Raw genomic sequence first — 13,340 nt, 5'->3', positions numbered from 1 at the left:
GGAGGATCTCTTATGAGAAGGGGAACTCTGATGTGATGGAGTAATCTCTGAAGTAAAGGGGGCTTTCGATGTGAGGTTAGTTTCATCGAGGTTGTTGTGTGCATTGTCTCAGGCTTAGGTTTCTCGCTCATAAGTAACATTTATGTTTTTTACATGTTAGACTGGGGTGCCTTGAGATTTTGCATACATTTAAAAGGTGCCACCACTTTAAAAAGGTTGAGAAATGCCTGGTGACCCGACTTACAGTAGTTAGCGTCCATTTTTTGGCAAAGAAAAAAAAATTAATCTCATTCCCCACTGCCCTGCACCTTGCTAATCAGCCCTAAAAAGGTGGTGTGGACTGTTCTCCAGAATGGCCTTGGTACCTCCATGTGATGTCATGGTGCTGGTTACATAGTTACATAGTTAGTGAGGTTGAAAAAAGACATCAGTCCATCCAGTTCAACCTATGATGTGTGTGTGCTTGCTGTTAACCGTACATTGTATACCCCTGTATGTTGTGGTCTTTAAGGTGCCCATCTAATAGTTTTTTGAAACTATCAATGCTACCTGCTGATACGACTGCTTGCGGAAGAGAATTCCACATCCTTACCGCTCTGTCCTCTAAGAGTAGAGGACCAAAATAATGGACAACTACAGCAGCCAATAGGAAGTGCCCAGTCAAGACACTGCAAGAAGGAGCCTTTCACTCTGCAGAGGAGAAGAATGAAGAGTCAAACCCAAGTGGTCAAGTGACTATTTCAGGAAAGTATTTGGGGGCTTTTTTTTTAACCCCTTACTGCCAGCGCCTTCTTCTGGTCCTATAAGGGGTTCTTAAAGGCAGAACTTCCTGATCATGTAATCGCTGTGTGTTGGCTGTGACAGCAGTCACATGATTGGAAGCAGTGAGTGCGCTCCCAGCAGAGAACAGCGGGGCCAGCTGAGGCCTTAAAGCCCACCCGACATGCTGCCTCACATATACGTTACACCATTAGGAAGAGGTTAAATAACAAAATATGAATAGCTAGAGCGTGGGTGGTTAGGAAAGCAGTATTGTTTCCTATTGATGAGCTTTAAACAAAGAAGCCTGGTTACCGCTCTGCTTCCAGCCTGTGATTGGACAGGGAAAGAGCAGCAACAGATTAATGCGGTCATATCTCTGCTCTCTCCTCCTGCCAGCATGTATCTTCTTAGCACACTTGCATATAAAAAACCTCAATGGCCTCAAATGCTATCCCTCTCTCTCCTGAGCTACAGAAAAGGAAATCACAAAAGTTTAAATCAAGTAAAATGTAAGTACTTACACTATTTGTATTTAAAAAAAAAATATCTGTAATGAATTTTAAATAAATACATAACTGCATTAAAGCGGAAGTAAACCCATCCATTTAACAGTTTATGCAATGAATGAAAACGATTCCTGCGGACCTGCTAACTGCTACAGCGCAGTGAAAAAAAGTTACATTTCCTGCACGCGCCAGACATGTAACACTCCCATTGGTTGTGCTCTCAACAAAACCATCCAATGGCTGATGTCATAACGGATCACAAGTGCAGCATTATGGCAGTTGTGAGTTAAACAGAGGCCAAGATGGCAGCTTCCTTGGCTGAAAATGACAGGAGGGTTTACCTCCACTTTAAGCAATGTTTTATACACCTGGACTTTTGATCTCATACTAAGCAGACAGAAGATCACCAACCAATCACTTTCAAAGGATCACCAATTGATCAGGTTAGAAAACCTGTCCTGATCATTACTGACCCCCCTCGGTATAAATAGCACTTGGCAACGTCTGCCTACTCTGCAGCCTCACCTGTGAGCCAAACTCTTCTGTTAATCAAAGTGTTGGCTGTCAGGGGGTCTCAGAGAGTGCCTACACCGTCCTATAGATGCCCTTGGGTGATATTTTTTAACTTCAGAGAGCTGACTGGTCTGCTTTAATACTATATGTGCTGTAAAACAATGAACAGGACAGCTCCTCAAAGCCTTCTCAAAGCAAATCTATTGCAGCATCGGCCCCCAGCTTCATATCGATCTACGAAGGATTTACAGTCACCTGGGGAGCGGAGGGAGGGGTGTAAGAAGTAACGTACCTAGATGGATAGCCGGCAGCACTGATCCTGATTGTCTCCAGGACTCCACACGCTCTCAGCTGCTGTACCGCTCGTTTGGGATCGAAGCTGGAAGACAATAAATTTTAGATTAGATTTCATGCCAGGAAAGCAAAAACAATTCTGTGCCAGGCATTGAGACTTGACACAGGCCTGCATCTATTTTATCAAAGGGGAGAATTCACATGCCTTTCTGCCCACAATGTACAGTGCCTTGGAAAAGTATTCATACCCCTTGAAAGTTTCCACATTTTGTCATGTTACAACAAAAAACGTAAATGTATTTTATTGGCATTTAATTTGATAGACCAACACAAATTGGCACATAATTGTGAAGTGGAAGGAAACGTTTTTTTACAAATAAATATGTAAAAAGTGTGGCATGCATTTATATTCACCCCGTCAGAATCAATACTTTGTAGAACCACCTTTCACTGCAATTACAGCTGCATGTATTTTTGGGGATGTCTCTACCAGCTTTGCACATTTAGAGAGTAAAATGTTTGCCCATTCTTCTTTGCAAAATAGCTCAAGATCTGTCAGATTGGATGGAGAGCGTCTGCGAACAGCAATTTTCAAGTCTTGCCACAGATTCTCAATTGGATTTAGGTCTGGACTTTGACTGGGTCACTCTAACACATGAATATGCGTTGATCTAAAACATTCCATTGTAGCTCTGGCTGTATGTTTAGGATCGTTGTCCTGCTGGAAGGTGAACCTCCTCCCCAGTCTCAAGTACTTTACAGACTCGAACAGGTTTTCTTCTAAGATTGCCCTGTATTTTGCGCCATCCATTTTCCTATCAACTCTCCCCAGCTTTCCTGTTCCTGCTGAAGAACATCATTCCCACATCATGATGCTGCCACCACCATTTTTCACAGTGCGGGTGGCGTATTTAGGGTGATGCGCAGTGTTAGTTTTCCGCCACACATAGTGTTTTGCTTTTAGGCCAAAAAGGAAAATTTTGGTCTCATCTGACCAGAGCACCTTCTTCCACATGTTTGCTGTGTCCCCCACATGGCTTCTCGCAAACTGCAAATGGGAGTTCTTATGGCTTTCTTTCAACAATGGCTTTCTTCTTGCCACTCTTCCATAAAGGGCAGATTTGTGAAGTACATGACTAATAGTTCTCCTATGGACAGATTCCCCCACCTGAGCTGTGGATCTCTGCAGCTCCTCCTGAGTTTCCATGGGCCTCTTGGCTGCTTCTATGGTTAATGCTCTCCTTGTCCGGCCTGTCAGTTTAGGTGGACGGCCATGTCTTGGTAGGTTTGCAGTTGTGCCATACTCTTTCCATTTTCAGATGATGGATTGAACAGTGCGCTGTGAGATGTTCAAAGCTTGGGATATTTTTTTATAACATAACCCTGCTTTTAATTTATCCACAACTTTATCCCTGACCTGTCTGGTGTGTTCCTTGGCCTTCATGATGCCGTTTGTTCACTAAGGTTCTCTAACAAACCTCTGAGGGCTTCACAGAACAGCTGTATTTATACTGAGATTAAATTACACACAGGTGGATTCTTATTTACTAATTAGGTGACTACTGAAGGCAATTGGTTCCACTAGATTTTAGTTAGGGGTATCAGAGTAAAGGGGGCTGACTACAAATGCACGCCACACTTTTCAGATATTTGTAAAAACTTTTGAAAACCATTTATCATTTTTCTTTCACTTCACAATTAGTGGGAGGAATAGTGCCCCATTATTTGTATTAGTGGGAGGACTAGTGCCCCATCATTGGTATTAGTGGGAGGAATAGTGCCCCATCATTGGTATTAGTTGGAGGAATAGTGCCCCATCATTGGTATTAATTTGGGGAATAGTGTCCCATCATTGGTATTAGTTGGAGGAATAGTGCCCCATTATTGGTAATATTTGGGGGAATAGTGCCCCATCATTGGTATTAGTTGGAGGAATAGTGCCCCATTATTGGTAATATTTGGGGGAATAGTGCCCCATCATTGGTATTATTTGGGGGAATAGTGTCCCATCATTGGTATTATTTGGGGGAATAGTGTCCCATCATTGGTATAAGTTGGAGGAATAGTGCCCCATTATTGGTAATATTTGGGGGAATAGTGTCCCATTATTGGTAATATTTGGTGGAATAGTGCCCCATCATTGGTATTATTTGGGGGAATAGTGTCCCATCATTGGTATTAGTTGGAGGAATAGTGCCCCATCATTGGTATTAGTGGGAGGAATAGTGTCCCATCATTGGTATTAGTTGGAGGAATAGTGCCCCATCATTGGTATTAGTGGGAGGAATAGTGCCCCATCATTGGTATTAGTTGGAGGAATAGTGCCCCATCATTGGTATTAGTTGGAGGAATAGTGCCCCATCATTGGTATTAGTTGGAGGAATAGTGTCCCATCATTGGTATTATTTGGGGGAATAGTGTCTATATACTGCATCCACCAAGGGGATGGAGGTGTAATGTTTTTCAGCTGGTCTTCTCCAGTTTGCACCATGGTTATATTATAACCTAATTATTTGAACTTTTGGAGACAACAGCCAGTCGTGCATGGGGATGGGTTGGGGGAGGTTGGGCTGTCTCCCTCTCACCTGTTCCCCATCCACCCATTAGCGGCCATGTGCCTCCAGTGTGAGGACACTAAATTAAGAGTGTAGGACTGCAGATTTAAACAGGGTGCCGTGACGTGGCTCTGCAGCTTTCACATGCGTTTGCAAATGTGTGTCAACTAAACCCCTGTTCTTTGTACCTAGAGACAGGTCTTATTTGGTTGGTGACAGACTGGAAGGTGAGTACATCAAACTGGGGGCTGGCTGACTTTCATGCACCTCTTACAATCCTTCAACCTCATTTTGTGTTTTGTTATAGGGATGGAGACGCCGGGCAACACCAGCTTGGGTCTCTTCTAAAGTCCCACCTAGTCCAATATGTTTAAATCATTGGTGTTAGTTGGAGGAATAGTGCCCCATCATTGGTGTTAGTTGGAGGAATAGTGCCCCATCATTGGTGTTAGTTGGAGGAATAGTGCCCCATCATTGGTGTTAGTTGGAGGAATAGTGCCCCATCATTGGTGTTAGTTGGAGGAATAGTGCCCCATCATTGGTGTTAGTTGGAGGAATAGTGCCCCATCATTGGTGTTAGTTGGTGGAATAGTGCCCCATCATTGGTGTTAGTTGGAGGAATAGTGCCCCATCATTGGTATTAGTTGGAGGAATTGTGCCCCATCATTGGTATTAGTTGGAGGAATAGTGCCCCATCATTGGTATTATTTGGGGGAATAGTGTCCCATCATTGGTATTATTTGGGGGAATAGTGCCCCATCATTGGTATTATTTGGAGGAATAGTGCCCCATTATTGGTAATATTTGGGGGAATAGTGTCCCATCATTGGTATTATTTGGGGGAATAGTGTCCCATCATTGATATTAGTTAGAGAAACAGAGCCCCATGATTGGTATTTGTGGGAGGAATAATGCTCCATCATTGGTATTAGTGGGAGAATTTGTGTCTAATTGTTTCTATCAGTGTGAGGAAATATGCCCATTTTCTGGTGTCAGTGGGAGGAATAGTGTCCCATCATTGGTGTCAGTGGAAGAAAAAATGCCCCATCATTGGTCTCAACAAGAGGAATTGTTCCCCAGTGATGGTGTCAGTGGAAGCAACGGTGTCTTTTTGTTGGTGTCAGTGGGAGGAAAAGTGCCCCAAATGCCAGGTAAAGGCAAGCAAAGGGCCTCATTCCGCCCACAGGCCACAGTTAGGAGACCACTGTCTTTGACCAATAGTGGTAAACTTGCCCTTAAGTGCAGCCTCCTGACATCACCAAACAGCCATTTTTTTTTTCTAATTTTAGATTTTATTCTCTGCTATTCAGGTGCCGAGGGCAGAAAACAACACAGAAACAGTACAGTTACACAGATATTAATAAATTTACAAGCATTACAGCATAGCAGCACCATAAAGGAACAGGGCGTTGAGCACTATGAATGACTGACTGATAAAGAGAAGGCATAGACATAATATGCAGTTGACATATAAAATTATATTGAAACACTAGAGGGTTTTAGAATGCATATCTTACATGCCTAGCCCTGGAAAGGCAATAGGCACTTCTCTGTGTACATTTCTGGCTTCAGGAGGTTAACCTAGGCCATATCCAATTTAGATCAAAGTTTTTAAGAGGGCCCCTCGGTTCGCATACGATTCTTTTCAAACGTTATCAAGGCTCATACTTACTATTTAGTGAATGTAATGCTACAGAAAGCTTTCAAAGACTGTAGACCTGCTAGAAGAGATGGTCAAAGATTGGAGAATGCTACAGATGGTCAGAAACTGAGGACAGGCTACAGGAGATGGTCAGAGACTGCAGGCATGCTACAGGAGATGGTCAGAGACAATGCACATACTACAAAGATGGTCAGAGATTTCAGACAAGCTACAAATGGTCAGAGACTATAGACAAGCTACAAGGGATGGTCAGAGACTGCAGACATGCTACCGGAGCTGGCCAGAGACTAAAGGCATGCTACAAGTGATGGTCAGGGCCTGTGGACATTGCTACAATAGAGGGCCAGTGACTGCAAACATGCTACAGGAGATGGCCCGCACAATAACTGCCGAAGGGCCGCATGTGGCCCCTTTGCTGCAGGTTGGGCACAAAGGTCTTCGTTGTCACCAGAACAGGTGTCTCTACTAGAAGATTTCCTCTCTTTGTTCTTGTGACAACTGTAAAAATCTTGATTTCCCAACACTTTTACCTACGATTGTTACTAGGAAAAAGAGTATGAATCTTCCCATTAGGGACAAAGACAGCAAATAAATCCTTTGTATGGTTCTAATCCAACCCCCCCCACCCCCACTCACAATTCAAATGACCCCCCCCAAAAAAAAAGTTTAGTCTTTAGACACATTTTAATGTCCCATCCTTACTACATGACAACTTCATAAACCAATGTGTTTGACAGAATTAGTAGATTCAATTCCACATTCTGCTGCTCTATTACTGTCTTCTTTCCAAAATGTTTTGTGGCGTCCGTATGCCACTTCATTAGCAGGCGTGAGTTTCATGACAATGAGTCGGACGGTTTCATCTGTGTGTAGAGAATGTTTATGGCTATGAGAGATGCCATGTGTTTTGTTAGTACCAGCTGCTTCCTCGCCATTCACCAAGCCTGGACAAGTCTCACAGCGGGCAGAAAACCCTAAATTTATTTTACTTTATATTTCACTACGTGAGCAACAACCAAAGTGACATTATAACCGAAGACACGGCTTCTTTTTACCAAGGATGAAGATTTTTGTTCATTTGTCAAAGCATTGAATTTAAAGTGTATCCAAGCCCAAGGTAAAAAAAAATTATTATATTACAACTTACCAGTCCTTAGGCCTCATGCACAAGAACCTGAAAAACGCTGCTTTCAGGGGTGTCTGGCAGCTTTAAGGGGAGCGAACGTGCCCATGCACATAAATCTATATTTACACAATGGGATGGATTTACTAAAACTGGAGAGTGAAAAATCTGGTGCAGCTGTGCATAGAAACCAATCAGCTTCCAGTTTTTTGTTTTTTTTGTCAAAGCCTAAGGCCCCTTTCACACAGGCAGACCTTTAAGATCCGCCTGTTTGTTTTTTTGGCGGATCTGAACGGTCCCCCCATGCATTCCTATGGGGCATCAGATGTCAGCAGAGACATGTCCGCTGACATCCGACCCGATCCGTCAAATCTGGACGGATGGAAACCCTATTTTCCATCCGTCCAGTGGATCGGATCGGATGAGAACGGACCGGCGGTCCGTACCCATCCGATTTCCCCCATAGAGATGCATGGGGAACTGACAGCTGTGTCTCCGCACACAGTGCGGAGAACACAGCTGTCCTTCTGCTGCTCAGCGGGGGAACGGCGGATCGATCCCCCCACTGAGAAAAACAGAGTCCGTTTGACGGACTACAAGTGTGAAAGAAAAAAAAAGGGGGGTTATATACCAGCGCTATGGAGTTTCAGTACAAAATCAATTTTTTGTGGTGTAAGCTGCCTCCAACCTACCTCTGAGGTAGTAGAGTTAGATAAAATGCAAGAGATGTTGGACCCGGCGCTACCACTTTAAAATAGTATTGTGCAAATATGTGCTGTAAAAAGTGCATGTGTTGCAATCAACAAAGTGAAAAGTGCTACGTGCCGTTTAAAACCAACAATAGGTATTAACCTGGGCTGTGCTCATTGTGCCACATTAAAATGTCATATACCATACATTTATACAAAGTGCCAAGTGCTGATAAAACCAAGTGCCACGTGTTGTGATCCGTGCTAAAACAATATATGGCGCCGGCGGATGTTTCCACCAGAAAAAGCACCGCTGCTTACCGCACTCTTAAGCCTTTGACTCGACACTTCTTGGTCACTTAAATTTATAACCATTACAGCCTTTAACCTTTAGAGGTATCCCCCGGTTATCTGTAGATCTTTCTGAAGTGAAGTGATCTTCAGAAAGATCTACAGATAACCGGGGGATACCTCTAAAGGTTAAAGGCTGTAATGGTTATAAATTTAAGTGACCAAGAAGTGTCGAGTCAAAGGCTTAAGAGTGCGGTAAGCAGCGGTGCTTTTTCTGGTGGAAACATCCGCCGGCGCCATATATTGTTTTAGCACGGATCACAACACGTGGCACTTGGTTTTATCAGCACTTGGCACTTTGTATAAATGTATGGTATATGACATTTTAATGTGGCACAATGAGCACAGCCCAGGTTAATACCTATTGTTGGTTTTAAACGGCACGTAGCACTTTTCACTTTGTTGATTGCAACACATGCACTTTTTACAGCACATATTTGCACAATACTATTTTAAAGTGGTAGCGCCGGGTCCAACATCTCTTGCATTTTATCTAACAAGTGTGAAAGAGCCCTAACTGAACAAGCTGAAGTTAGAAGCTGATTGGCTACTAGGCACAGCTGCACCAGGTTTTGCATTCTCCAGTTTTAGTAAATCAACCCCAATATGTTTAGGGGTGTAAAAAATGCCCCATGGTTGCATTCTTTGGAGAAGCATATTTGCACTTTTTATGCATGAAAACTCATGAAGGCATGTAGAATGTGCAAAAACAAGCATTTTTTTTAAAAGCGGAGTTCCACCCCAAAAAATAAAGCTTCACTTATCTGCTTCCTCCCCCCTTCCGGTGCCACATTTGGCACCTTTTAGGAGGGAATGGGTACCTGTTTTCGACCGGTACCTGTCCCCACTTCCGTTAGACTCTGCCGCGGCGAAGTCCCTAGGCAGTTCAGCCCCCCTCCTCCTCCCTCCGGGCCAGTTAGAAAGCGCAGTGCGCAGGAGGGAACGATCTGTGAAGCTGAAAGGTTTCACTGCCGGTTTCCCTTAGCATGAATGGCAGCGGCAGCACCCGAGAGCCGATCCAAAAATCGGCTATGGTGCCGACATTGCAGGATCCCTGGACAGGTAAATGTCCTAATATCAAAAGTCAGCAGCTGCTGACTTTTATTTTTTTCATGGGGGGGGGGCGCGGAACTCTGGTTTAACCTGGATTTTTTTGCTGGCTCCTGTTCTAAGGTAAACAATACACACTCACCATACTGTCTATAAAGAGGAGCAGCATCTTCACCCTAAAACCAGCCATACATGGATCAGAATTTTGATCAGTGTATGGGCACCATGGTTGTATCTGTCGATTGACTTGTGTACAACCAACCTGTCAGGTTTTTCCCAAACGATTAGTGCCACCGGCTATAGCCAGCAACACTGTACCCCTGAAAAAGAAAAGTAGCCGAAGCGCGTTGGTCGGTCCAACTCTGGGGAGAATATTGAGAACCATTACATCTTGCATATGGCATAATTTAAGTCCCTAGCTATGGACTACTGGGTGTATTGTGTACCTGTGGGATACATTGTAATCAACCAGCAAAGATGATATTTTAACAGTTCTATGTCTATTTTATATTTGGGTTTTTGAATAAAACTGTTGTATAATTTTATTATATTTTCGTGATGGATTCTATGCATTACCCTTAAGAGCCGGTTCACATACAGGCGACCCGACTTGCCTGGGCGACCTGTAAAGTCACGGTGCACAGCGCACACCACGACCTCGGAGCGACATGCACGGACTTCATATCATTGAAGTCAATGCAGGTCGCTCCAGGTCGCCCCAAAGTAGTACAGGACCCTTTTTCTAAGTCGGAGCGACTTGTGTCGCTCCTATTAGAACGAGTCCTGTGCTAATCTATGGCAGGCGACCCACGGCGACTCGTCAGGCGACCAAGTCGCCTGACAAGTCGCTCCAGTGTGAACCGGCTCTAAAAGTCCCAAGGGAAAATCGTATATTTACTGCATATAAAAATAAATAAATAAAATATAAAGAAATCTACCTTTGCAGAGTCCCCCCCCCCCCCAACACTGCAAAGGGTAATTGCTAGAAGGGTAGATGAATAAGACGTGATGCTTACCTTAATCCTTGTTCTGGAATGCTCCAGTGCTCTGCTCTCCCCTCCTCTCCAATGCTCCGGTTTGTGGGTGGGCCCTCGATGTCCTCAGGTACAATGCAAAAGTATTGGTTCTGAATTGTACTTGATGCTGCCATAGCTGGAATTGTCTTTGGGGAACCGGTCACACCTATGAAGGAAGTCTATTGAAGCAAGGAGTTTACAAATACTTTAACCACTTACCGACCAGCCGCCATAGTTATAGGGCGGAAGGTTGGCTCTGTTACGCAAAACGACATAACTGTATGTTGTTTCGTGTAGCAGTTAGAGGGGGTGCATGCATGCGCCGATTGGCTCGAGGGGGATTTGTCCGCCGGGCACCCATGATCGCTTCCCATAGAGACATGACAGCAGTCTGCCGATGTAAACGGCACACCGCTGTTCTGCCAGTGATGAACACAGGGATCCTGTGTTCCTCCAGCAAGTCCATTCCCCACACAGTTAGAAAGCATCCCCTAGGCAAAAATTTAGCCCTTTGATCGCCCCTGGTGTTAACCCCTTCCCCGCCAGTGTCATTAGTACAGTAACAGTGCAAATTTTTAGCACTGATTACTGTAGTAATGTCACTGGTCCCCCCGAAAGTGTCTGATCTGTCCCCCGCAATGTCACAGTCTCGCTAAAAATCGCTGTCATTAGTAAAAAAAATAAATAAAAATAAAATCTTTCCCCTAGTTTGTAGACTTGGTAACTTTTGCGCAAACCAATCAATATACACTTATTGTGATTTTTTTTTACCAAAAACATGTAGCAGAAAACAAATTGGCCTAAAATGATAAATTACATTTTTAATTTTTTTTATGGGGAATGTTTTATAGCAGAAAGTAAAAAATATTTTTTTTTTTCAGAATTGTCGGAATTTTTTTGTTTATAGCGCAAAAAATAAAAAAATCGCAGAGGTAATCAAATACCACCAAAGGAAAGCTCTATTTGTAGGAAAAAAGGAAATCAATTTTATTTAGGTACAGCCTCGCACGACCGCGCAATTGTCAGGTAAAGTAAGGCAGAGCAAATATCAAAAAATGGCCTGGTCATTAAGGGGGTAAATCCTTCCGGTTCTTAAGTGGTTAAATAGCTATTAATCCTTCCTGACAACCTGAAGATGTTTTACAGCTCTGTACAAGTCCCAATAATTAAAGTACAATGACAGTACCTGCCGCCCAATTGAGAAAATTCTAATTATCCGAATTTACTGCAATGGTCCAAAAAGGACGTAAACTCAACTCTCAAAAAAGCAGCCATGTCATATTACAAACAAGAGAGGAGAAGCTTAGAAATGGAAGGTATGGTTACCGTACCGGAGACGTGAGGCCGATCCTTCATTTCCAGAGAGATTCCCTCTATGTGAATTCCGGGCTGAATTCCGCAGACACTAGAACCCGGACACCTGACTCTGCTGGTGACAAGGGTTGCAGCTGTAGACAATGATTTGTCTGTCCTACCCTGCATCTCATTACACGCACCTCTCTTCACAAACTTCCAAAAACCAACTTTCCAGCCGGGTTCAACTTATAGAAATGTTTTTTTAAAAGGTAAAATCACGCACACTGGCAGATCAAAAGGACTTTGTGTACTTGCAGTGCTTTAACCACTTGACTTCCGGAAGATTCCCCCCCCCCCCCCCTTCATGACTAGGCCATTTTTGCAATACGGCACTGCGTCAATTAAACTGATGGTCGTGCGATGCTGTACCCAAATAAAATGTATGTAATTTTTTCCCCACAAATAGAGCTTTCTTCTGGTGGTATTTGATTGCTACTGCGGTTTTTATTACTTGCGCTATAAACAGAAAAACCGACAATTTCGAAAAAAAAATACATACCATATTTATTGCGTATTACATGCACCTTCATTTTAAGAGGGAAGTTTCAGGAAAAAAACTTCAATTTTAAATTAAGACCTTTGAAGCAAAATAAGGGTCAGTGCCCATAAATGCAGCCTCACCAGTGTCCATCAATGCAGCCTGATCTGTGCCCATCAGCAGCCTCACCATTGCCTATCATTGCAGCCTGATAGTGCCCATCTGCAGGCTCACCATTGCCCATCAATGCAGCCTCACCATTGCCTATCAATGCAGCCTGATCAGTGCCCATCAGCAGCCTCACTAGTGCCCTTCTGCAGCCTCACCATTGCCCATCAATGCAGCCTGATAGTGCCCATCTGCATCCTCACCATTGCCCATCAATGCCGCCTGATCAGTGCCCTTCAGCAGCCCCACCATTGCCTATCAATGCAGCCTGATCAGTGCCCATCAGCAGCCTCACCAGTGCCCATCAATGCAGCCTGATAGTGCCCATCAATGCAGCCTGATAGTGCCCATCTGCAGCCTCACCATTGCCTATCAATGCAGCCTGATCAGTGCCCATCTGCAGCCCGACTATTGCCTATCAATGCAGCCTGATAGTGCCCATCTGCAACCTCACCATTGCCCATCAATGCAGCCTGATAGTGCCCATCTGCAGCCTCACCATTGCCCATCAATGCAGCCTGATCAGTGCCCATCAGCAGCCTCACTATTGCCTATCAATGCAGCCTGATCAGTGTCCATCAGCAGCCTCACTATTGCCTATCAATGCAGCCTGATAGTGCCCATCTGCAGCCTCACCATTGCCCATCAATGCAGCTTGATCTGTGCCCATAAATGCAGCCTCACCATTGCCTATCAATGCAGCCTGATCAGTGCCCATCAGCAGCCTCACCATTGCACGAAGATTATAACCGCTAGATTACAAAGAGCAGGGATCTCCCACTTACTCGGCTGCCGCTGTTATACAAAGTCCTGCCT

The 13,340-nt window shown here is 44.1% G+C and overlaps 1 protein-coding gene across 1 annotated transcript in view; it reads right to left on the bottom strand.

Moving 5' to 3' along the window:
* MYO5B (myosin VB) overlaps nt 1-13,340 on the bottom strand; it is a 436,041-nt gene that overhangs the window by 94,173 nt on the left and 328,528 nt on the right. Inside the window, exon 17 of the mRNA XM_082255167.1 lies at nt 2,074-2,160. Within this exon, the coding sequence (XP_082111293.1) occupies nt 2,074-2,160 (87 nt within the window). The remainder of the gene's footprint in view (nt 1-2,073; nt 2,161-13,340) is intronic.

This window comes from Pelophylax lessonae (assembly GCF_965119305.1).
Source record: "Pelophylax lessonae genome assembly, chromosome: 1".
Lineage (NCBI taxonomy): Eukaryota > Metazoa > Chordata > Amphibia > Anura > Ranidae > Pelophylax > Pelophylax lessonae.
Note: the sequence above shows the minus strand (reverse complement) of the source record. Positions and strands in the feature narration are given on the sequence as shown.